The sequence below is a fragment of the Anolis sagrei genome, chromosome 5 (genome assembly GCF_037176765.1).
Source record: "Anolis sagrei isolate rAnoSag1 chromosome 5, rAnoSag1.mat, whole genome shotgun sequence".
In the NCBI taxonomy this organism is placed as follows: Eukaryota; Metazoa; Chordata; class Lepidosauria; order Squamata; family Dactyloidae; genus Anolis; species Anolis sagrei.
Genome location: NC_090025.1, coordinates 162,454,406 through 162,480,504, shown reverse-complemented (window position 1 = coordinate 162,480,504; position 26,099 = coordinate 162,454,406). Strand labels below are relative to the sequence as shown.

At 38.4% G+C, this 26,099-nt stretch overlaps 1 protein-coding gene across 1 annotated transcript in view; it reads right to left on the bottom strand.

The window, feature by feature from the left end:
• ENTHD1 (ENTH domain containing 1) overlaps window positions 1–26,099 on the bottom strand; it is a 40,088-nt gene that overhangs the window by 5,510 nt on the left and 8,479 nt on the right. The window contains exons 3-5 of the mRNA XM_067468393.1: window positions 21,332–21,444; window positions 18,964–18,966; window positions 5,391–5,481 (exon numbers count right to left, since the gene is read on the bottom strand). Coding sequence (XP_067324494.1) covers window positions 5,391–5,481; window positions 18,964–18,966; window positions 21,332–21,444 — 207 coding nt within the window. The remainder of the gene's footprint in view (window positions 1–5,390; window positions 5,482–18,963; window positions 18,967–21,331; window positions 21,445–26,099) is intronic.

The following is a 26,099-nucleotide window of genomic DNA, read 5'->3' as shown; positions in this document are numbered from 1 at the left end:
ATGATCTTATGAGCAGTGTATCAATGATCTTATGCACTGATCCCAACATACATTGTTCATTTTGCTGGCTCCCATACGTAGTTATATAGAAGCAGCCCTTCACTGTATACAGATGTGATGAACTGGTCTATTGAGAAGCATGTTTTTTAAGAATATACTTTATTAACTTTTCTTTTTAGGCTCTGAAGACTCTATGTATTGGTTGGGACTGTGTAATATGTGCATGATAAAGCACCTGTTACAAATTTACAGTAAATCCTAAAAATACTTGGACTCTGAAAAGACACAATGTCAGCAGCATACAGGAGTGATGTTGGGATGGTAGTTCCCTTGCCTGCACATCAACCCTTTTGAAACAAGTAAATTGAAAGTATTAGTAACTAAATAGGCATATCAGCTTTTAAGAAATGAAAAATCTCTTTTGGAAAAGCTTCCTTGATTGTGTGTGTGTGTTGAAACATTTATATGATTAGATGTGCATATGCTGGGGGCAATAGCAGCATAAATACAAAAATGTTCTCTAGCTATTTTAAATGTCATCTTCCATAAATCTTTGCCACTATGACTTGAATTTGACCTGAAAAAAGCTTGTTATTTCAAGTCTAGTTTCATGTGACTAGTTAGCATCACTTTGTGTAACTGCTCTTAAATATACGTAATTATGCACTATAATAGTATTGTATTCAAATTTGTCTTGCTCAAGCTGAACACTGATTTGATGAATGCAGCCCTTAATGGCTATCTGTCCTATTTAAATGCTAATCACCAAGAGGAGGTTTTCTTCCCAGAAATCCCCATACCAATTTTATTCAGTAGCTTTATTATACAGTGCAAATCTCAAACTGGGTAAAAAAAATCTTCAAAAATGATAAAGCATTTGGCTGTATGCAGACACAGCAGGGAAGAGAGGAATGACAGCTGGAAATGTCTGACATTAAAGATCCATATACCTGACTTACTACCCAAGTGTCAGATTCAGGGAGTTGCTTCAAGCCAAATGCTAAGCTTGAGATGAACAAAGCTGCTTGTTAAAGGATTGGGTTCAATTATTTCCCACTGACTTCCTAACTTTGGGAGAGGACAAACTATATATTCTACTTTTCAGTCAAAACGTTTCCTTCAACCTGCCCTTAAGCCTTCTGCTTAGACTTATCAGTCAATGGGGTATTTGAAGAGGTATACAAAGGGGACATATTTGTGAGTGTTCCTCTTTGCAATCCTACAAAGACAAAGCACAGAAATTCTCAGGTATCCTTCAGTTATTTAAATGAAAACCAAAAACTGAGTACAAGAAAAGGAATGAAAGAAGCAGACTTAGGAACCATATGACTGTATGGCATATTTTGATCACTAAGGGTATTTTTTTGAGTCTAGAGCCAGTGTTCCTTTCTTCAGAGATGAAAGACAAATGCCTTTATAACTCAAACTATGATTGTGAGCTTAATTTGTCATAAGCAAACAAGTTTGTAAGAAACAAGGAGCCTCTCTCCAGAACAACATGTATGACTGTATATCACAATCAAAATATCTTGGCACTGCCTTTGTATGCAAGCCATTTTTTTCAAAAGGAATGGGAATGAAATTGGTTGTGTGTATTGGCAAGTGACATGCAGAGGAGGAACATCTCCCAGTCAGACATCCAACAACACAAGCCCTAACTTCTTTTCCACACAGGAGCCAACATAAATTGAAGTTGACTTGACAGCAAATGGAAACAACATTATCTGTTTTGTTGTTCTCCCCCCAATATATGTACATATTGACCTCATGTATAAGCTGAGGGCAGTTTTTTGGGACTAAAATTATGGATTTTGATATGCTTTGTGGATAAGTCTAAGATCATTTGTTAAAAGAGAATGCACCTTTACCACCTCAGGGCCAGTGGCCCTTGGCCACCACCAACATTTTCTCACCCAGGCATTCAAAAAGGCCAGAACCAGTGTTATAGCATAGAAAATATCAGTATTTCTTTTAGATTTTTCCAGGGTAGGCTAAGCTTTCATCTTGGTTACTTTCTGATAAGAGTTAAGGAACAAATATTCACATTGACCTGTGGATAAGTCAACTCAAGTTTTGGTAGGTGATTTTTAGTTAAAATTGCTAGACTTAGACATGAATATGTAGAGTAATGGGAAGCAGATAAAATGCCCTTTCTCCATCCCTAATGTCACTGGCCTGAGAAGGAGAGGAGAGGATAGTATCTGCTTGACTTAATCCCCTCTCATACTGCCATCCCTTTTTTCTTTTGTTCATGTCTGAACTAGATTATAAACCTGAGGGGAAATAACTTTTTTTGTTTAAAGCACAATGTATAATGATGTTACTATATAGTTTCACTATTTTATCATTTTTCACAGTCTACCTAACCTTCCAAAGCTGTTCCTGCTGACAAAATAAAGGATGTTTTCACCATCTGAACTACAGTCTGAAAGATCTCTAGAAAGCAAGCTAGTGACCTCTTTGGCTATAATCAATTATGGATTTTTGTCCACATACTTTGTTAAAAGAGGTCTCATAAGAATATAAAACCAGCAAAGATCTTAAAATTAAACCTCTGGAGTTTTAAGGAGGAAAAAGATGAATTACTAATTTTTTAAAAAATGCAAGAGTAAACATTCTTCAAAACAGATGCAATTATGTTTCAGTAATTATAATTACAAATTGCACTAAAATGACTGAAGACAATTCAGTCTTGAGAGTCACATACACAAACACATTTTAAAAATTTAAAAACAGAAGTTGCAAAATTCTAACACAGAATTAGGCACACAAAGCTTCAATGGTTCCAAGTGCATGTTTGTAGAAGAAAAAAAGAGATGCTATTCTCCTTATTCTTTCACAGTATTGATCTCTCTTGATTGGATCAAGCAAGTACTCTGTTATGTGTAGCCACAGAAAGAAATCATCAGAGATATCTTGTTGGCAGAACAATATATTGACTTCTTTCTAGTTTATTTTTTTCTTAATGTATGCAATAGAATCAATCTACCACAGAGCTCAGTTCCCTCTGAGAATGCTGCACATGTAGGAAGTAATCTGATACAAGAGAACATCTTTAGACTAAGCTGATGATTTCCGTGAGCATTTCTGTGGAATGCCCTCTTGGCCCAGAGAAGCTCACCACTGTGACTCCAACTTGGATCATCTTGGGACTGAGTAAGACCTTTTTATTCTGTCATGCCTCTCTATGAGCTAGCCCAACAGCACTGAAAAGCCACTACCCTTATAATAATAATAATTTTATTTTTATACCCCGCCTCCATCTCCCCGAAGGGACTCAGGGCGGCTTATATGAGGCCAAGCCCAATCAACAGAGTTAAACGTAGCACATTAGAATGCATAACATCAATTTAAAACAACATAAAACAACATTATAACAAAATATAAAACAAGCATCAAAATCAACAACAGCATAATTTAAGTCTCGATATGGGTGAGGGAACTAGTGCACAACAATTCAGAGGATAGGGCTAATGAATAAACTCCTTAGGTTGTATAGCAACGTTAAAGATAAGAGCAATATAAGAAGGAACATTCTAACTTTGGATACAACAGTAGTAAAGTGTGTGGCCAAAATATTTGGGTCCTACCCTTCACTTCTGGTTTTAACTACTTTTGCTATAAATAGTTTTACGTATTTTCTTACACAAACTGAGGGGTGGAAAGGAAAGGTTTCATAAATTCAATCAACATACTGAAATATACTTTACCACCAAAATTTAGCCTAGTTTCTACAAAAGCTAATGGAATTTTTTTGTTGTGTTTGGGGTGGCTCACGCCCATTCTGTAGAATCATAGAATTGGAAGACACCATATGTCCCATCAAGTCCAATCCCCTTTCATGCAGGGAGAGCAAAATCAAAGTACCCCTGACAAATGGCCATCCAACCTCTGTTTAAAACCTCCAAAGATAAGAGAAGTAGATTCCCCGATAATGCTGCTATATTCATGATCAGTGATAATATGAATGGACATTATCAAATCTTGTGATCCATATGCAAGATCTGATCTGAGAGAGCAGAATAGAGTCTGCCTTATATTCATCTTACCTTTTTCGGGACTATTATAATAATATTTTTAGATGGCTCACAATGTTAACAGTTTCACATCTTCACTTTTCTAATTTAATTACTGCAAATTCCACACACCTCTATAGTCACGTCTACCTCCAAGAAATAACCATCAAATAATAATTCTGGAGCCCCTGGTGGTGCAGCAGGTTAAACCGCTGAGTTGCTGAACTTGCTGACTGAAAGGTCAGTGTTTCAAATCCGAGGAGCAAGGTAAGCTCCTGCTGTTAGCGCCAAGTTTCACCAATCTAGCAGTTCGAAAACATGCAGGTGTGAGTAGATCAGTAGGTACCACTCCAGCAGGAATGTAACAGTATTCCATGCAGTCATGCCGGCCACATGACCTTGGAGGTATCTACAGACTTAGAAATGGAGATGAGCACCACTCCCCAGAGTCAGGCACGACTAGACTTAATGTCAAGGGGAAACCTTTACCTTTAATAATTGTGGTAGTACTGTATATAGTTTCACTCTAAAATGTGTAGTGAACTCTAATATGTGTAGTTCAGAAAATGTAAGTGCCAAAATGTGGTTTAAACTCTAATTAGATAAGTGTATAAATATTTCCTACCTAACACTATGTGTTTTTAAGTAAAAACAAGCAGGAGAAGAAAGGTGGTGATAAAAAATCAGTTCTTTTTCTTATCTCTGAGATCTCGTGGCTAAGGACAAATTTTATGATGTAAAAGTGAAATTAACTTTTTTCCAGCTTATTTTCCTTGCAACTGAGATCCTATATGGCTTTGATATTATATTGATTGTATATAAGGCAACAGTTTGTAATGTCCTAGAGAATGTACTAAGCCATCTGGGATAGTAACATCGACATCAGAAAAAACAAAAACGTGCCAAAGCATTTTCTTTTATCAATCTTTTGGTGACTTCACATTCAAAGATTATAATAGAAGGTTCTAATACAGTGGCTCCCAATATTTGGTTGTGGAAGTTTTAGGACTTCAGCTCCCAGAATTCCTGACAATTCACCAAATTGGCTAAGTTTCCTGAGATCTGAAGTCCAAAACAACTTGAGGACAACTGCTCTAATTAATTGCAGACTGGTTTGCAAAATTTTAAAATCAAACATGCCACATTATACTCCCCCCCCCCCCCCCAATTAACATGCTTATAACTAACCACATATTTCTTCAGAAGAAACAACAGTTAGAACCCCAAGCTAGACAAGGATCCCAAGATATTTTAGAACTTGACATTTCCTTCCCACCACAAGCTATTTAAACTTGAAAAGCATTACCCTACAAATCCTCCTTTACATTTGTTAGGTATTTGTGATCCAAAAGTGAAAGGCTGCTCCCTTTGTACCTGTTGCCAATTTCTCTCTAGAGGCTTTAGGAGAAAATGTTGATTGCACAGCAGGAGAGGAAGACTCATCCTCACTGAAGACTATCAAGTCCTGTTGCAGAAGAAAAGTAGAAATTAGTCAAGTAGAAATAACTGATTGAAAGCCACACTAAGAAAAGAGATGGAAAGTAAAATGTCATGTGGCATTCAAAATAATGAGCAGGGAATTAAAATTGCAAAGTATTTAAATTTTAAAAATGATTTGCTACCCAAAAGATTTTTCTAAAGATACCGAAAGATAAGACTAAAGATAATGAAATTCAGCAACAAAAAGTTACTATTAGGCAGGTTACTTAAAGAATTCTCCCTCCCCTCAGTTATTTTAGTTCACGGCACCCCACACAACTTAAATAATATCAAGACCAACAAAAGAAACCAACTGATGGATGAACAAAAAAGTCACTAAGCAGGCACGTTATATAATTAGTTTTTGGTTTATTAAATATAGTTATATATTACAATTATATATATATTGTTTTTTAAAACTAAATATTGCGATATTATGGGTTTTTTCTTGAAGTGACACACCGCCCGAATTGTGCTTGGTTTTTTGGCGAATTTTGACACACCACACTCAAAAGGTTTAACCCATTATGCCACCGGGGTCTCCTGTAAGACCAGAAGGCTGGGCAGAAAAACTTTCAGGAGCTGACAGGGTGGTATTTTGGGAATGAAAACTGAGAAATTCCCTGTGTTTTCTTTATGTGTAACTTTGCGGTATATTAGTAAGCTAACATTAAAGAAACTTCCAAGATTTCCTTGTGACTAAATTTAACTGCCAAAAAAGGTTCTACTGTATTGTCAAAGGTTCTACTATTGAAGAACCTGTATTGAAAGGTTCTATTATTATTACCACCTTCAAGCTATTTCCAAATTATGGTTATCCTAGGGTGAGCCTATTACAAGGTTTTCTTGGCAATATTTATTCAGAGGGGGGTTGCCTCCTTCTGAGACCAAATGAATATAGCTTGCCGAGGGTATATCAGTGAGTTTTCATGGCCCAGCAGGAATTTCCACTCTGGGCTCCAGAGTTGTATCCAAGCACTGCAACACACTGGGACTTTTAACATGCATACCTCTCTCTATATACTGATGATCTAATGCAGTGTTTCTCAAACTCTTCTCCCATAAATCCCATCCAGCTTACCAGCTATTAGGAATTGTGGGAGCTGAAGTCCAAAACATCTGGAGGAGCACAGTTTAAGAAACACTGATCTAATATCCTGATGCAAGAAATTCAATGCAGCAGTCTCTATCACCAAGAAAGCACCCTCAAACATTGTTAACAATTCTGCCTTGGAAGAAGTGCTCGGAAAAATATTTTAAAAGTAATTATAGCTATAGTATTAAGTTCCAACAATACAGCTACTTTTATAGCTACATTCCTTTAAAAATAGCTCTTAACTTTAATATTTCTTTAACTTTAATATTTAGTATTAACAGGACACACAACACAGTAAAGATTAGAGGACATGAATATTCACATGGAAGAAGAAATGTAGCCAGGTCCCAATCTATTTAGGGCTCAAATCAGGAGTTCCCAAACTAAGGCCCGCAGGCCAAGTCCAATATGCCAAGTCTTTTTCCTGGTCCTTGTAGCTGCCACCATGTGACACACGTGCATGCATGCCTTAGCAGTAGCAAATGTGTGTATGTGATAGTGGTGAGGATGTGTGAGAGGAGGTGGCAGGTGTGTGGCGGCGAGTGCATATGTGTGGCAGGAGATTTGTGGCACAGCCAATGCACATTGCACACATGTGCGTGTACCCGCTGCATGCACACATACACACACACTGCTATAGTTCAACTGAAAAGAAACCAAAGCCTATCCAAATCTGATTATACCAAGAATGTATGCTTGCTGCTGGTACATTAGTTCAACCATTCCTGGTCATGTGTGATGTTGAAGAACCTAACAAAAGATTAGGTTCTGGAGACCTTCCTAAACTGTAGTCCTAGCTTTTTAAGGACAGTGCAACCTCACACAGAATAGTCTGGCCAATTCAACTTCCAAACCAATAGCACATTTCTTGTTTGGTTTTCAGCCGCCACAAAATATGATAAAAAGGAGGTCTGGATCAAATGCTTTCTTATTTTCTATGTTCACTTATATATTATTTGTAACTGCTCCATAATTATTCACAAACAATACATCCACTTAACTATTTTTGAAAGCACTCTAGTATATATTTAGTTATTAAGTCACAGCTTGAATTGTCCAATGAAGTGCAGTTCAATTAATTCTGATTTATTTCTATTAATTTTTAGGCCTGGATACTTCACCAGAATGCTGCATAATCTCAGTTTCCTGATTCATTTTTACAGCATTTTGACAGCTAATCTTTATATCATATGCATATCATCTGATCTCTTCTTCTTCCATGCTGCCAGTTCTCTTGGCAATTTGGCTGACAGGTTGAATCTTTTCATAATTTTGAGATGTAATTGTGAACAGATTACACACCCCAATGTTGTAGATAATTAAATTATTTTAATACATGCTTGGTCCCACAGGTTTATTCATATGGACCCTGGAGATATCAAATACCCCTACAAAATATTCCGTTTGAACACTGAGGGCATGCTATCTCAATTCCAGTAGCATCCAGAAAGGTCACCAGAACAGCTTCACTATGAGGTTTGAGGGCCTACAACAGAAATAAATATCTTGTGTCTGCAATGAATGATTAAAAATTATTTCTGTTAGGGGTGGATCTTTGGTACAAAAGCATCTGACACAGCCTAGTTTGAAACAAATTCTTTCTTTGCTGAATCCCAAGATCTATACTGCATGGGCATCATTGTTTCCAGACCTGTTAAGTTACTGTTCTGAAGTGGTTTCCATGCAGCCAGACACAAAAGAATGAGAACACATAGCCCTTGGCACAGTCTTTTACAGAACCTTTTACGGTTCTGGCAAGAATGAGAAGTTATCTTGCCACTCAGCTCAGCTAGATCTTTTCTATTTAGTTTTATACACAGACTGAAGAGCAGCAAGAGACCTAGCCTAATCACTTCTCTTCCAGACTACCACAAAACTCCACAAAGTCAATGATCTTGTTTTGTTACAAAATGACACCAAAAACACACAATGTTTGTAACATTTACTTTCAGTTTGCTATTGGAAAAATATTATGTAAACAAATATTTTCTGTGTTTTAAGCTTATGTTCTGTTAATAGCCACTATGCATTACTAATTATTTGTAGCCATTTTAAAATGCTATTGTGTATAATTTGAATAGAACAATATTGATATGAAAAGGGAAGCCTTCCAAATATGGTAGAGAGATACCAACTGTGCTGCCAAGAAAAAGATCTACACCAGTGCAAAAGCTGAGGTCCAAAAAAGGACCAGATAATATCTGGTGGGCAAAAAAGTCTTAAGAAATCCAACACTTTGCAGATGTCCATGGTACACAGGGACTCTTTATATCACAAAGGTAACCTATGGCCCAACAAATCATGGCATACACCCTCTACGTTCATCAGATGAAATCCAACTTTTGAAGGATAAAAAATCAATTGCACTATGTTGGAAACAGCACTACCACAACCTCTTTAACCACAGCTCTAACATAGCAGATATTCTGTTGCAAATTCTGATATTCTGTTGCAAATTCTGCAACAACAAACCAGGGATGCGCTTGCAGCACTGTCTACTTTGGAGGAAGTCAGCAAAAACATCAATTGACTAAAAAATAACAAAGCCATCAGACCTGATGGGATACCTGCTGAAATCTTTAAAGAGGGTGGAGCTAAGCTGACACAACAAGTCCAATTCAAAAATTGTGGGCAACTGACAAAATGCCAGCAGACTTCATGGATGCCTCCATCATCACCTTTTTCAAAAAGGGGGAAAGAACAGGCTGTGGAAACTATTGGCATATCTCTTTTCTAACCTCCGCTGGGAAAATCCTTGCAAGAATTCCAATATGCTGATGATAATGATAATGTAATCTTTGCTTATTCAGAATAAGACCTTCAAGTGACTCTAAACGCTTTTGCAGTAGCATATGAAAAGCTTGGCCTCTCACTGAACATCGAGAAACCAAGTGCTCTTTCAGCAGGCACCAGCCAATGCCTTTCCAATGCCAGAAATACATTAGAAAATGTTGACAATTTCTGCTACCTTGGCGGAAATGTAGCCACCTCTCTACATCATATCGACACTGAAATGCAACACCATCTCAGCTCTGTGAATGCAGCATTTTTTTCAAATGAAGCCGAGAGTGTTTGAGAATCAAGACATTCATAGGCGTACCAAGATGCTTGTTTATAAAGCTGTTGTCCTCCCAACCCTGTTATATGCCTGCCAAATGTAGACCATGTACAGACGTCACATTCAACTTCTGGAACAATTCCATCAGTGTTGCCTTCGAAAAATCCTGCAAATATCTTCTGCATTCTGGAAAAAGCAAAGACCACCAGCATTGAAGCAATGATCCTTCACCATCAACTTCACTGTCTGAATGCCCAATCATTGTCTCCCAAAGCAGTTACTGTACTCCCTATTCAAGAACGGAAAACGGAATGCTGTGGACAGGAAAAGAGATTTAAAGATGGGCTTAAAGCTAACCTTAAAAACTGTGTAATAAACACCAAAAACCCAGAAACCCAGGCACTTGAGCATTTTAACTGGATGTTAGCTATTGCCAACAGTGCTATGGAATTTGAAGAGGCATGAATGAAGAGTGAAAGGGAGAAACATGTCAAGAGGAAGGCGAATTAAGCCATCCCTGACTGGGACTGCCTTCCACCTGGAAATCAATGTCCTCACTGTGAAAGAACATGTAGGTCAAGAATAGGTCTCTGAAGTTAACTATGGACCCAACTACACTTGGAAGGCAAGCATACTCGGACATGAGGGATCGCCGATGAAGATGATGATTGTTATCTTTGCCTATGGGGAGTCAGAGAAAAATAAAAGATCCCAAAACAGAAAAACTGAAGAAGAAAAAAACAAAATCTACTTATTGTGATTTAAAAATGTTTTTCAAACAATCTGATATGCTAGGTCAATATTTCAGCTAACACTCCTCTACTGCCTTAAGAAGGCTACAATGAATTTCCTAAGGTTAGATTAATCATTGTATTCCTGTATTTCACTTTTCACCCTGCATAATCAAATAATCCCAATATACCTTATACATGAAGTAAGTAAGCCATGACTCCCTAAAGCAGGTTCTCAACTTGTGGGTCCCCAGGTCTTTTGGCCTACAACTCCCAGAAATCCCAGCCAGTTTACCAGTTGTTAAGGTTTCTGGGAGTTGAAGGCCAAAACATCTGGGGACCCACGGATTGAGAATCACTGCCCTAAAGCATACATCATATATTTCCAGACATTGCAATCTATTCAGGTGTACATATGAAAAATAACATGTGAAATATTGTTTTGGTCCACTATGGTGAAGGCAAAAATTACATTTATTTTCTCTCTAACACAAATTGTACCTATTCAAAGATTTCTTTGTTGTATGAGAGCCAACATGCACAAGTAATACAATTCCGACACAAAATTTGTTTCACATACACTAAATGGTATCTACTCTTGAAAAGGTTACAAATAGTGGGAGACATTTTCAGTGTATAGATAGTTTAGCAAAACCAGGCTTTTTTTGTTATAGAAAAACAACAGCTGTCAAGAGAAGTGCTTGAACTGGTTAGACTCACTCTAACCACAGCTGTAGCTAAGGGCAAACTGTATTTGGTGCTGTTTAAACCACATCTTTTGAACCAATTCTAAACATTGCCTGTTGTTTTGCCTTTCCACACTGTTATATCCAGTTACTGATGGCAACAGCAAAAGTCCAATTGTAGTTGTTAAAGGGATTGAACAAATAGAGTAACCTGACCTGAAGTCTGAACTCTCAAAAAAGCAAATAATAGTTTGCCATGTTAGATAACCACAAAGAGACTGGCACCTATTTTGATAGAAACATAAGAACAGCTTCCTTATCTGTAACTGTAATTCATCTGTGAACTCACATAAATGAGTTATCTGCACTAATGCCATGTATAATTCAGAAATCTCTAGTGCTATTACATAGGCTGCTAGGCATTTGCCCATCTGCTTCCTGCACACCTATCCTGCATGCACTCCCCCCCCCCCCCCCCCCATCTAAACCCTCTGTTCATGGATGCCCAAGCAATAGCATCCAAGAAGCAAAGAATAGGCAATGGGAAGATGTGCAGAGGTTGTGTGAGTTTTCAGATGATCATACAAAGTACTACAATTAAGCAACCTGTCCTCCTTCATGGTCTCTGTGACTCATACAAATGAGGGACTAGCAAGGAACTAACCAGAGGAGGAGGGAGTGTCATGCCCAAGAAGAATACAGCACGGCCATCAAAAAATGCCACATTCAAGAAAAGAATATAGCATAGTTCTTCCAAAGGCAGCATCAGTCTTTGATCTTGCATCTGTCCCATAGTAGGAGAAAAAAAATCAAAGGCTGCCACCAGGTCTCAACTTTACATATTCCAGCCAAGGACATGCCCTTCAAAAGGCAGCCAATGTAGCTCCACCTCGTAATCTAAGATCATCCGGGGAGGCCCTGCTCTCGCTCCTGTCAACAGCACAAATGCGTCTGGCGGGGACGAGAGACAGGGCCTTCTCGGCTGTGGCTCCCCGCCTATGGAACACACTCCCAAATGAGGTAAGATCCACTCCTTCCCTCCTGGCTTTTAGTAAAACATTACAATCATGATTCTGGGACCAGGCATTCCTACAGTTGATGTAAGCAGCATTTTAGAGGGACATGGACTAGAACGGCAATTCGACTGACGAGACTGTTTTATTGTTTTAATGCTTGTTGATGCATTGTTTTAATTATGATTTATGTTTAATTGTGGTTTTACTATTGTAATTGTTTGTATTGGCATCGTATCGGTGCCCAATGTAAGGCATTGAATTTTGCCATTATTTATGTGTAAACTGCTTTGAGTCCCCCCAGGGGTGAGAAAGGCGGTATATAAATACTGTAAATAAATAATCAATCAATAAATAGAATGTCTACAAACGTGAATTGGGCAATCTTTGTTCAGCAATACAGAAGCTAAATGTATTGAGAGAACTCATTTTGAGAGCCACTTTGAAACCAGACAGTCCTTTCTTCTTCAGAGCGAAGCAGATGAATTGTATGGGAAGTCTGGGGTGCAGGAAGAGTGGAAAACCAAGTCCATGCCCTGTTCTGCGAAACTGGCTTCGGCATGATCTTTGGTTCTTAGGAATGTTAGAGAGATCTACATTCCCCTGACTCAGGCTGAGCAAGTAAGAGGTAAGAGCAATGACACTTTACTGGGAGATAAAAGGCCAGGTGGACTGTAGCTCTTGGAATCCTGATCAGTTTTTGATACCTTTATATTGTAGTATATGGCTTATTATATATATATATACAAATACCGTACATTGGAGTTGGGACTAACAACTAGATTCAGGCCATTGGTTTCAGACCTTGTCTTATTTCTGAAGCTGCAGTTTAAACAAAATCACTCCTATTAATTTGGACATCATGAACTTTGTTTAAAATGGGACATAGAAGCTTTTGATCATCTCCATATGGGAGAAGAGGAGTAATGTGTATGAGGCAAAGACCCACAGGCCTTTTAAAATGTCACTAGTCACTAGGAAAAGATTGAGTATATATGAGTTAACTCTAGCAATAACACATTTCCCGCTTGAACAACAACAACAAAATTTGTTGCTTTATTTTAGGATATAGGTTTACACAGAATAGGGAATTCATTTTTGAGAAAATAACATTAAAGTCTGATAAATGTTCAGGTATTAACATAAGGATTAGGTGACTGACACTGTGAAATTTGATGAAGGAACAAGTGTATTTGGGGAATCATTAGTTTTAAGGGAAAACAAGGATTAAGGCTGAACTATTCAGTGGATTGTCAGCATCATATTTGATATTTCACAGCAAATGGAATGGAATAAGAAAGGCAATTTTCTTCACACCAGTACAGAGTTTATTATTTATGCATCATGATGTTAAAAGATTATTCCTACAACTGTTCTTTAATAATTTCTTAGTAAAATGTGTTTACTAATGGTAAGCAATTAGCGGTGCTATGTAGAATTAAGAGCATATTGTGCTGGATACATTCCCAGTATATCATTCCCTAATTTACTCTTTCCTGCTTCCATTAGGAAAAAAACATTGTGTAAAGAGGATTAATTACAGCCATAGAGAAAACACAAAGGGCAAAAAAGCCAGCTGTACAGATGGATATCTTTTGAGGAAACTCTTTATCAAGGAAAAGTGATTTTGCTTTTTAACTGTATAGGATAAAGTCTTCTCTTGCAGTCCATCTGAGCAAATGAATGTGATGATTTGCACACAATGAAGTCTGAAACCAATTGCTACTGCGAACTAAAGTCCACAAACTGAATCAATAGAACCTAAATGTTAACTTAACAAGTCCCCATTGATTTAGTGGCTCCAATCTAGTTGAAATGAGCAATTGGACACGTCTGGGTTAATACTATATCGAGGAAAGCTCTCTCTCTCTCTCGGCCTAGCACACTACCTTTTTATCAAGACCAAATCCTACAACTACCATGTTTTGTTTGCAAGACTAGATGCTGCATATTTAAGACAGAACTGAAATATCAGTATTTTCCTGCTATTAATGACACTTCTTTTCCTTTGATCAGTCAGATTTAGTCAGACACAGTACATTATCTGGGTAAATGTTGACAAAACTGACAGTTAAAAGGATACTTTGTCGACAGCAGTGACTTGAGACTGTGAAGTACATCATGTGAGTGAGAAATATGATTACCAATAAAAATTGAAAGAGGAAGAAAAGAGAAACTTTTGCTTGGTATTCAAATTGCTATTATACATAGGAAAAATAAAAGGAATTCATTTTCAAATAATTGTTCAGCTGCTAATATGGGCAGGATCTAATGTGCCAATTTTAGTTCACCACTCCAGAGGTTCCCCTTAGCTAACTTTCACTATCATTTTCATGTTCCCTTAGAGTCCGCATAACCTGTGGCCCTCCAAATGTTTTGTACTTCAGCTCCCATAAATCCTGACCATTGGACAAGCTGACCAGGGTATCTGGGAATTGGAGTACCAAACACCTGGAGGGTCACAGGTTGTGCCGGCCTGCCTTAAAGGAACAGCCCGTGCTGATGGACATCATAACTTCCAGAGCAGTGAATTCCATGTTCTTCTTCCTTTGTGTGAACTACTTCCTTCTTGTTTTATTGGTTGGCCTCAAATTTAAGAATCATTATGCCTCAAGTCATTTTTAACTGATAACCCTAAAGTGAACCTGTCACGGGGTTTTTCTTGGCATGGTTTGTCCAGAGGGAGGGTTGCCTTAGGGCCTTCTGAGACTGTGTGTGTGTTATCCAAAGCCACCCAGTGGATTTCCACTGCTGAACATGAATTCAAACTCTGGTCTCCAGGATTCTAATCCAGCACCCAAATCACTATGCCATGCAAGGCATAAGATAATTCTCTAGTCACTCTCTCCACACCAGTCAATATTTTAGTAAAGGAAAAGGTTTTCCCCTGACATGTCCCCTGACATGATGTCTAGTCATGTCCAACTCTGGGGTGTTGGACATCTCCATTTCTAAGCCAATATTTTAAATCCCCCTTATTTCTCTATATTTTTCTTTTCTCTCCCCCAGCCCAAATATTGTTCACAACAGGTTCCCCCTCTACAGCTCTCAATGCAGTAGACCAGTGGTACTCAACCTTTGGTCTTCCAGGTGTATTGGACTTCAACTCCCAGAAATCTCAGCCAGCTTACCAGCTGTTAGGAACTGTAGGAGCTGAAGTCCAAAACACCTGAAGGACCAAAGGCTGGGAACTATTGCAGTAGACAAAGCAGCCAGAATCCAACAAACAATGCTGTGTTGTGCACAGTCAAGAACATTTCAATCTGTGTTTTTAAATAGAAGCCTCATATTACACATATTACTTTACAACTGAAACTATAGTTTAAAACTGAAATGACTTTCAAAAGCTATCTCTGGCTGTTGTGTTCAGAACAGCGAATTAACTGTGCACTGCCCCCTTTATGTGATATGCAATACAAGCATTCTTCCCTTATACTAGGAAAATCATTTCATGCAGGTGGAGGGAAGCTATGTTAAAAACAGTTGCCTGCCTTGTTCATCAACCTGTTAAATTATCAGCTGCAGAGCTGCAGAAAGCACTTTGTTGTGTTTTTCATTTAATATGAGACAGAACCTTGCAAAGAGGGAATTAGGAGATGGAGAAATAATACTTAGTATTATAGTTACTTCAAGAGCTTTAGTTAAGAAGCAGCCTGTAATTTCAATAAACCAGTAAGCAAAGCAACATTCAAGACACTAGGCTATAAATAGTAATAACAATAAAAAAGCTGACAAAGATAATTGGATGCTAACTGTGGAGCTTAACAATTACCAGATGATACTCATATGCTCTGATTTTGAAACCATTGTTGTTACGCGGCATCAAGACTTCAACTTGCAGCGACCTTCTGAATGAGAAGGCTCCCAAAGATCCTGTTATTAGTAGGCCTGCTCAGGTTTTATAAACCTAGGATAACAGCTTTCTTTATATATAGTGAAAGTTTCCTTGTTCCTACTGCCTACTAATTTACAGAGCATTACCATATTTTCCAGTGAGGAGTGTCATTTAAAAATGTGTCCAAAGTACAATACACTCACTTTTTTCATTTTGGATTCCAGTAGGAGATCAGACTTTATTTGCTCTTGGATCCACCTTTTTTAGTGGTCTGTGGCATTTTTAGAACTCTCCTCAATCATCACATTTCAAAGGAGTCGATTCTATCCTGACAGCTTCTTCAATGTCTTTCAGATAATATACAGAAACTACAAATACTCTAACAATCTTAGGCAATTGACATGAAAAAGTAGGAAACAGAGCAGGATCAAAGAATGTAGGAATATTCGGCCTAGGATAACAAAATGAAAGCGTGACTGACTGAACTTTTGAGGCCAACAGTTTATTGCAAACATATTCAAGTAACCAATAATGCATCTGTATACATAGACATCATCTGATGGCAAAATAGAAATCAGTCTAGATAATTCTTTCTGGAAAAAGACAAGATCAAGATCAAACTGTGGCACAATGAATTGATAATACCAAAAATTAAAGTAAAACTAAAGAAGAACACAAAACTAACCATTGAACCAAAATACAACTTGAAGAATATCCTTGTAAAATTTAAAGATAATGTAAAAAATAAAAATTCACTGTTAAGCTTAATGGGTTTAGGATTAGCATTTTGGACTTAACCAGGAGATATTGTCATAGACCAGTGGTTCTCAACCTGTGGGTCCCCAGGTGTTTTGGCCTACAACTCCCAGAAATCCCAGCCAGATTTCTGGGAGTTTAAGTCCAAAACATCTGGGGACCCACAGGACAGAGATGATATTTGCCTTTCAGGAAACAATTGACAGATATGTTTTAAGGGGAAAAAATGGTGAAACTGTAATTATTTCCTGAACTTGAACTTCAGTTTCTATCAACCCCTGCCAATATCACCAATGGTCAGGTAACTCCATTTGTTAGATGTCAGATTTGTTTTAAATGTCATCTCATATACGGTCGTTTTTAACACTCATCCTAATTAAATATTTAAATCAATCCTTCTACCTTTCCTCCTACATTTCTTAATTCTTCATTATTAGCTCCTTGTCACTACGCTTTCTTACTTATTATTATACTCATTACATTGTTTGGCTTCTTGTTCAATTTTAATTTCATTTTCACTTAATCATCATTATGTCTTGTTCATGGTTCTGCTCAAATAACTTACCTGAACTGACTGGAGGATTTAGCACAACAACAAGGAATTCATTTCTTATGAATTCCTAACTTTCCTAAGTCATTCAGACATGCATTATTTACATTCATGATTTGATCATCTTTTGTTTTGAGAGGTGCAAAACACCCCAGGGGCTCTCTGCTAAATAATATGTCAGCTATGACTTATAACATTTTTTATTCTAAACACAGGTAATTTAACTTAATTTTCTTAACACTGATGATTCTGCATTTATTTCCCACTTGTATCTAACAATATTATTCCCATCCCCCTTCTCCCCCCAACCTCTGGGAACAGTACTTTCCTTCATTCAAATATTATTTTAACTGATCAATCACAGAGAGAGTATGATTCAATTCTTTGTATTTTCCTTTTCCTTTTATTCTATCAATCTACCTCATTTCAGATTCCACTTCTTAATTCTGTGTGTTGTACATTTGGTTCTCTTTTTATGGATGTAGTCCTGGAACATGAAATCTGCTAAATATTCGAACCATTTTTAACTTTCCACTTTCTATGCTCTTTCCTGCCCAATGCCACAGTTGCTTTGGCAGCGACTGTCATGTATTTTATAATAGCAGCCCAGTCTTTAATGTTGTCCTTCCTATCTACTTTCAGGGTAAAGAATTCTTTTTTGTTCAACTCCTTTATGCCCTATTAATACTTCTATCTCCTTCTTTACCTTGTTATAGAATTTTGTACTCTATCACAGTCCCACCACATATCATCATCATCATCATCATCATCATCATCATCATCATCATCATTTAATTACTTATTAATCGCCCTCCATCCAAGATGCTCTAGGCGATTTACAAGCTAAAATTGTAAAGGATAAAAATACATACATACAGATATTCATAAAATTAACAAAGATCAAAAGCTCTAGTAAAAAGCCAAGTCTTAAGTGCTAGGGTAAAAGGCCCTAACTCACGAATGGCTCTCATATAGGGCGGCAAGGAATTCCACAAGGCAGGGGCAGAAATAGAAAAAACTCTTCTCTAGGACCCGGTATATAAAGTAAGTCATGTTGGGATGATCGTTGCGACCTCCGATGATTGGAGAATGAGAGATTGTCCCTAAGATATGATGGACCCTGGCCGTAAAGAATTTTAAAGGTCAGAACTAGCATATTATATAGACCACGGTAATCAGTTGGAAGCCAATGCAAATGCCGCAACACTGGTGTTATATGGCATTTCATGGGTGTTCTTGTGAGTAGCCTGGCTGCCGCATTCTGAACAATACGGAGTTTTCGGGTAGTAGCGGCCACAAAGTCTCGAGCTCACTCAAGGTATCAACTGTAGGGGGCAGTTCCTGCCAAAGCATGGTGATTTTATCAGTGAAAAACTTCTGGAATGCCACTGCTGTAAGAGCCGTGGTTGCTGCGTTCTGGACTAAGGGAGCCGGACTGATCAAAGCACGAACAATTTTGAATAATTGTGCTGGACGTGATCTAGCAGAGGCTATTAGGGAGGAATTGTAAGATTTTTTAGCGTCCTTGACGGCTGATTCGTAGGACCTGCAAAAAGCCTTGAAAGCGGACACTCACACCTCGTCGGGTTTCCGTCGCCACCGGTGTTCCAGCCGCTTTTGTGCTTGCTTCATCGTCTGTAGTTCATTAGTGTACCAAGGGGAGCGATTCCGGCGAGGGCGAAGGAGGCGTCTGGGGGCAATCTCACCCAAGGCAGCCAACAAACTGACATTCCAGTTGTTCACTTGCTCATTGAGAGCGACGCACACAGTTCCCAGGCCCTTATGGGCATTCAAGAACCTAGCAGGTTCCAGGAGTCTCCTAGACCGAGCAAGGATTGGTTTGGCAAGTTGGGGAGGAGGAGATGGAATCTCAATCCGGGCCTTCAGGACAGCGTGGTCAGACCAGGGAACATCAATTACCACGGATAGAAATGTTCGTACTCCGATATTAAAAATCAGGTCTAAAGTGTGACCGGCCCGATGAGTAGGGCGAGTCTTGAGTAATGAGAGCCCCAGAGCTTCAAAGGTTAGTACTAGGTCCTTAGTCACTGATGAAGATGACAGTGCCTCGACATGTACATTAAAGTCACTCAGAACAATAAGTCTGGGGAACCTCAGACTTATTGTTCTTGCAGCAGCCAGGCTATACATATGCATATAGGAGCCAATTTCACCACATATGTTCCAACATAATTTTGTGATTGATTTAGTTATATGAGCTAATTTAATTGGGATTCTATACCATTTGGTCAATATTTTCCTTTGTGTTTCTCTGGTTCTTATATATTTAATTTGTTTATTCTATTGATCCAGTATTCAATGTGTAACTCGTTACTGTTGAGGTCTTCTTTCTATATATCTCAGCCAATGTTTGTTTCGATTTATATTGTTTTTCAACTAATTTCTTATATATGAAACCCATGTTGCCTATTTCCTCTTCTAATTTCCACTGTAAAATTTGATCAAACATCTGAACTTCCTTTTCCCTCCAGTCCATAATCCTCTGTTTCAAACCATTTCATAGAAGCCAATTACATTAACCACAATTATCCTTTATCATCTCCCAATCCTTGATTGTCCCATCTGGGTTTGCTTTGCCATTTTTTCCAACACTCAATGGATGACTTATAATGACTCTTACTTATAATTAACTAATTCTAAGTTTTTCTTGACACGAGATATGGAAGTTTGCCATCACTCTCCTTTGAGGCTAAGACACTGTGACCTGCCCACAATCAGTCATTGGATTTTCATGATTCAGACCTTGATCTCCCTGAATTAGAGTCCAATACCCAAAATGCTACACCCACACTGCCTCTCTGACAGGAATAGGAATAGTAATAATAACAATAAATGAAATGTTTCATTACTGCTTGGTGCATCACACAATGGAGCACTATTGGCTTACTGTAGCATGTTGTTTAATAGGATTTTTACTTATAAGAAGGCACTTGGCTGTCTCTCACAAAAGCAAGGGATTAAAATGATTATTCATTATAACGAATGCTTTTTATTATTAAAGTATTAGTCAATGAAATGTTTAGAACCACAACAAGTCCACTTCACAACTATGAAAGAATGACCTCAAGAGACAGCCATACAATTTTTAAAAGAGAAGCCCATGTAGTCATTGCATAAAACAGAAATGAGGGGAATACAATCTCTAATGGCAATTCTCAAACTAACCAATTCCAAAGCAAAATATGAAAGAGATCTTCTGAAGATCCCAGCCACAGATGCAAGCAAAACGTCAGGAGTAAATGCAGCTAAAACATGGTCATACAACCCAGAAACCACACAACACTCCAAAGATAAACTTCTTAACTGGACCATACTCACGAAATCCGTAACTATTAACATACTGGTAGTTACGAAGAAAGACAATGTTTTCTTGGGACATCATATATATTAATATCTATGACCTCACAGCCAGATATAACAAAAGAATTCTCTCCAACCAAATTTCTGACTCTCCGTAAACAGATTTATGGACCTCACACTTCAGAATTAAAGAGCAGTGTTACCCCATTATTATCTTATCCAATTGCTTGAAGTTTTATGGGCAATGTCACAAATTGTGTCTTCCTCTTATTCTATTACACTTATGTCTTATTCCTATAACTATGTAACTGCTCATTGTGGTTGATACTAAGTTCATTTGTACCTCTGAAAAAGTAGATCAAAATACAGGAACTTTCATGCTAAAACAAATGACAGTAGTTAATTTTGTCCCCTCCCCCCCTTCATTATAGCATAAAAACAAAATCATATAACTTTGGTAAACATCATTTTAAAATCTATCTTTGTTCTTTTACTAAAGACAGAAATATGGTTCCTCCAGCTTCTTGACAATTTTGCTTTCTTGTTACCAACTTAGTTGGCCACTTTTCCCCGTTCCCCCAACACTTTCCCACATCAGGATCTACAAAATCTTTTTGTCTACTCTGAAGGGAGTCCCATCCAATTTAATAGGACTCATTCCCAGTTACATTGATGCGGATTTGTATCATAAGTCTCACTAATTGCAATGGTAATGATAATCATCATATGAACAGTTAATAAAGTGCAAAATTAAACTATTTCATCCCTCCAAATGCTGCATATGATTTACCTCTGATGACATCTTTGCTACAGCATTAGTTGTTTCTTGAAATATCTCTGCTTTGCCTGATTTTGGAGCAGGCTGGCTTTGCTCGATTGCAGGTGATGCCTTAAGGGGAAGAGCTGTCAAAGAGTGGAGGTATTTTTAAAAGAGAGAAAGGAAAAAACAAACAGGTGTTAAATTTCCCACTGTTAATTGAGCAAAAAATGCCTCCAAAGTTTGGTCCATTAATTACAATACTACCTGTAGTGGTTGGATCTGAATGTTAAATGGTTTTATAATTTTCTTTGATAATTGACACACTCAAACAGAACTCTCCTTCCTTAAATGCAAACTCTGCTTATTTCCCTACTGTGTGAAACAAGTCATCTTCTTTTTCCCCTCACATGGGACAAATTAACATAAAGAATCACCACTTCTGCTTGTTTATGTGAAAATTATATGGTGGAAACTAGAAAATTAAGGCCAGTATCATCTCTCTCTGTCACCAAATCTTCCAATTAGTATTTAAAGGAAGTGTTATTAGCGTAGCGTAGCATAGCAAAGTTGTGTTTCACATTATGAGCAGCTTAAAAGGAATTCAGAGGCTGTTTAAAAGATAATGGGAAAACTTTTAGGCTGCAGCCCTGTAGCAGATATTTTTATCTGGCGACAAATTGAAACAAGTAGCAAAACATGAAATGACACATCACATTTCTATTTTAATTTAGCTATTGTTTCAGACTTTTGTAGATAGTCCTTGCACTTTACCTTTTTTGAAGATTAATAAACAATGTATCCAGAACAACATTTCTGTTTTCTTATCTTATGTTGCAGGGCCCTGGACAATTAATTACTGCACTACAGAAGACCAGTTAACATGATGTGTATTAGTTCACATATCACTAAGAAATAAATTGCTCTTGAATTATTTTGTTCATCTCTGTACACACAAATGTGACTTTCAGAAACAACTGCTCTAGGATATTTTATTATCTGAGGTGGAGCTACAATGGAGAATGCATACTCACAAAGGTCAAGGAACAGTTATTTTGATACACTAAGCAGTATCAAGTCTCACAAATAATGATAATAAAGACATAGCAAAAACCATTTCTTGTCATTTCAAGACTACCTATGCCTGGGAAGTCACCTTATTTAACCTCATAGTAACACTGGGCCTGAAGGATTGTCCATGTCTTGAAGAAGTAATATGAGACAGCCAGAAGTGCAAGATGCCCTTCTTACACCTAGCCAAGCAATAGCATACCCTCCATCATTCCATAGATGAAAATAGAAATATCCAGCCAAGCAACTTCAGAGTGAGCTCAAAATGGCAGAAGTTACTGATGAGGAAGAACACATAGGCTTGGAAACAGAGGCGGCCCTAGGTAATTTTCAATGGTAAGCAAACAGTATTTTGGCACCCCCCCCCCCAACCAATCATTAATATATATTTTTTGTTGGTTGTGGGAGTTCAGCGTGCCATATTTGGTTCAATTCCATCATTGGTGGAGTTCAGAATGGCCTTTGATTGTAGGTGAACTATACATCCCAGTAACTACACTTGCCGCACTTGCTCCCTTGCCTGGCCCGCTTTGGGTCCAGAGGCGTGCCTGAAGACCCCGGCGTGTGCACCAAAAGTCACCTCTTCTCCTGACTTTCTCCTCAACCATTGGGACCAAGAGAGAGAGAGACAGAGAGACAGAGAGAGAGGTGGAGATGCCCACCTTTCCTGAAGGTAGGCGCAAAAACAAAGGAGGGAGCGGAGGTGGGAGATACCTCCAGCCGGAGGGGCTCTCTCTCTCTCTCTCTCTTGGTCCCAATGGCTGAAGAGGAAGTCAGGAGAAGAGGCGACTTTTGGTGTGCACGCTGGGGTCTTCAGACAGGCCTCTGGACCCGAAGCGAACCAGGCGCAGCAGCTCCGCCCCTTGGCCCACCCACGGATTGGGGAGAGGAGAGGAGGCAGGTGGAGCACTGGGGGATCGGGAAAGGGAGCCGGTCATGGGGAAGGGATTGAATGCGGAGAACGATTGAGCGCCGGCTCTGCTTGTGAATCAGGTGGAGCAGGAACGAGAGGGGCTAGGCGAGGCTCAAGGGCCCGGCCCCTTTGGGAAGAGGATCGCCCGGCAACGAGACAAGAAAGCCGAGGCTCCCCCCGGATTGCTAGGGCTGTTGTGAGCTGAGGGGGCGCTCCTCGAGTGGCGGTCAAGGGGCATTTACAGAGGCGCCTCTGCGCCCCTGGCAAAAAAAAGTGTTCTGCGACCGCTTACTTCGCGTAATGGACGAGCCGCCCCTGCTTGGAAAGTTTGTCTTTGTCTAATTCTCACTATCCACTCCTCTCCCTTCCTCTCCACACACCCCCCCCCCCTCCCAAATTTAGTGTAAACTATTTCTGCACTTTGAACTCAGTTTGCACAAATCAAGCAAGAAAAAGCTTAAGGGGAGCCATGGAAGGGGTGTGTGGAGAACATAGGACATTTTAAAATCAGCTGAAAATGAGGATTCATTGACACTATCCCTCCCCAATTGGGGCAAATCTATATATATATAAATGCTCTATGCATAATGAGTACCTTAAAAACAAAAGAACCAATGAACAACATCACACCAAATTTGGCAACAAAACGTCCCACAACACAAGGAGTAAGCATCACTCAAAATATTATGATTTTGTCATTTGGGAGTTGTAGTTGCTGGGATTTATAGTTCACCTACAATCAAAGAGCATTCTGAACTCCATCAACGATGGAATTGAATCAAACTTGACACACAGAACTCCCATGACCAACAGAAAATACTGGAAGGGTTTGGTGGGCATTGACCTTGAGTTTTGGAGCTGTAGTTCACCTACATCCAGAGAGCACTGTGGACTCAAACAATGATGGATCTTGACCAAACTTGGCACAAATACTCAATATGCCCAAATATAAACACAGATGGGAGTTTGGGGGAAATAGACCTTGACATTTGGGAATTGTAGTTACTGGGATTTATAGTTCACCTACAATCAAGCACATTCCGAACCCCACCAATGATGGAATTGGGCCAAACATCCCACACAGAGCCCCCATGACCATCAGAAAATACTGTGTTTTCTGGTGATCTTTGGTGAACCTTCTGACACCCCCCTGGTGACCCCCCCCCCCCCGGGTCTTGACTTCCCAGGTTGAGAAATGCTGCCTGTCTTAAGGCCATCCAGTCCAACTCCATTCACTAGGGCAAGAAAACATAATCAAAGCCCTCCTGACAAAGGGCTACCCAGCCATTCACACACACACATATATGTATATGACAGATGCAGTATCAAAGATTTGAAAGGGATGCCTAAAGAAGGACAATTATATGTTGCATGTTCCGGAGTAGGCAAACCAGATAATCTCCACATCAACACTGGCAAAGAAACAGCAAGAAATACTGTTTACCCACAAGCATAAAGAAATTACATATATTAGAAACCAACACTTTCTCATTACTTTATTTTCCAGATCACCAGACTGGGCCACAGCAATGCGTGGCAGGGGATAGTTAGTGCAGTATATATTACAAAAGTTGTCTCAGAATCAACATAAATGTTTAGACAACCTGTTTAATCTGTCCATAATAACAGCATGCAAGCAACAATGACTCATGAAATTTAATGTTGAAGGACAAAAATATAACTTCTTCACTAGTTCCTTTATTCAGAACTGTGATCCATTGGCCATTCAGTTTTTAATTAGAATCCAGATAACAAGTATTCCTATTTTTAAATTCCTAATATGTGGTTCTTACGTGGTTATTTAAATTATTAGGTAATTACATTACCAACCTAATAAGTGGTTCTTTTTTATTTAGTTCCAAGGGTAATTATATTACTACCCTGTCCAGTGTAAAGTGGAAATTCACTGTTGATTATTTTTAAAGGATACTCTGTCTTTAATTAAAAACCTTCTCCTGGTGGCTTCTGTCTAATTAATTGTTTCCTGATTCCTTGTGAGGATTCAACTAACTCAATCTGTGCGTAGAGTCTTCCTGTTGTTTACTGAGAAGGAAGTGCTACTTTAATTACCACTTTCCTTTTTGTAAACCACAATGCTTCAATCTTAAAGGAATATTAAGAACACAATTTTACAACTGTGATAATCAGAAAAATGATTTTAAAAAAAACAAGCAATTGGTATGACTACAAAAAAAAAATCAGAGTGATAGGCTGAGAGCCTGGAGTACCAGCTTAATAGTGCAAGAGCTGGCAGGGAGCAATATCAAATTCTGGGCTTAGAGATGTCAGGGTGAAAAGTGGAGATATCTCCTGGACCTTTAATTGTTGTGTGGAAGAGGGAATTTCATGAGGTATTGCTTGTTACCAGATTATTTTATATGCCAAACCTGCTGAAATTCCCTCTTCTAGACCACTATTCTTAAAAGGTGGGAACCAACTGCAAATGGGGTCCTCTTACCCCAATGTAGATTCAGATTTTTTTCTGAATGCCACCTAGTGGCTGTTTTATGCATTTACACAAATCTGTTGTGCAGTGTTTAAGATGCTTCAGTTGTACTTCATAAAAAGATAAACCAGCCTGTTTAGCAAGCATGCAAATGCTGATTTGTTATCAGTCAATTTTTGGTTTGTATACCTATTTTATATACCTATAAATATATAAAATATATAAATGTATACCTATTTTATATACCTATAAATATATAAAATATATAAATCTGGGATCATGTACAAAGGTATCAGGACAAAATGGGTTTAAAGAAGCTCTGTTCTAGACAACCATTAAAGATAAGGAAGCCTGATTTAGTTTCCACTCTG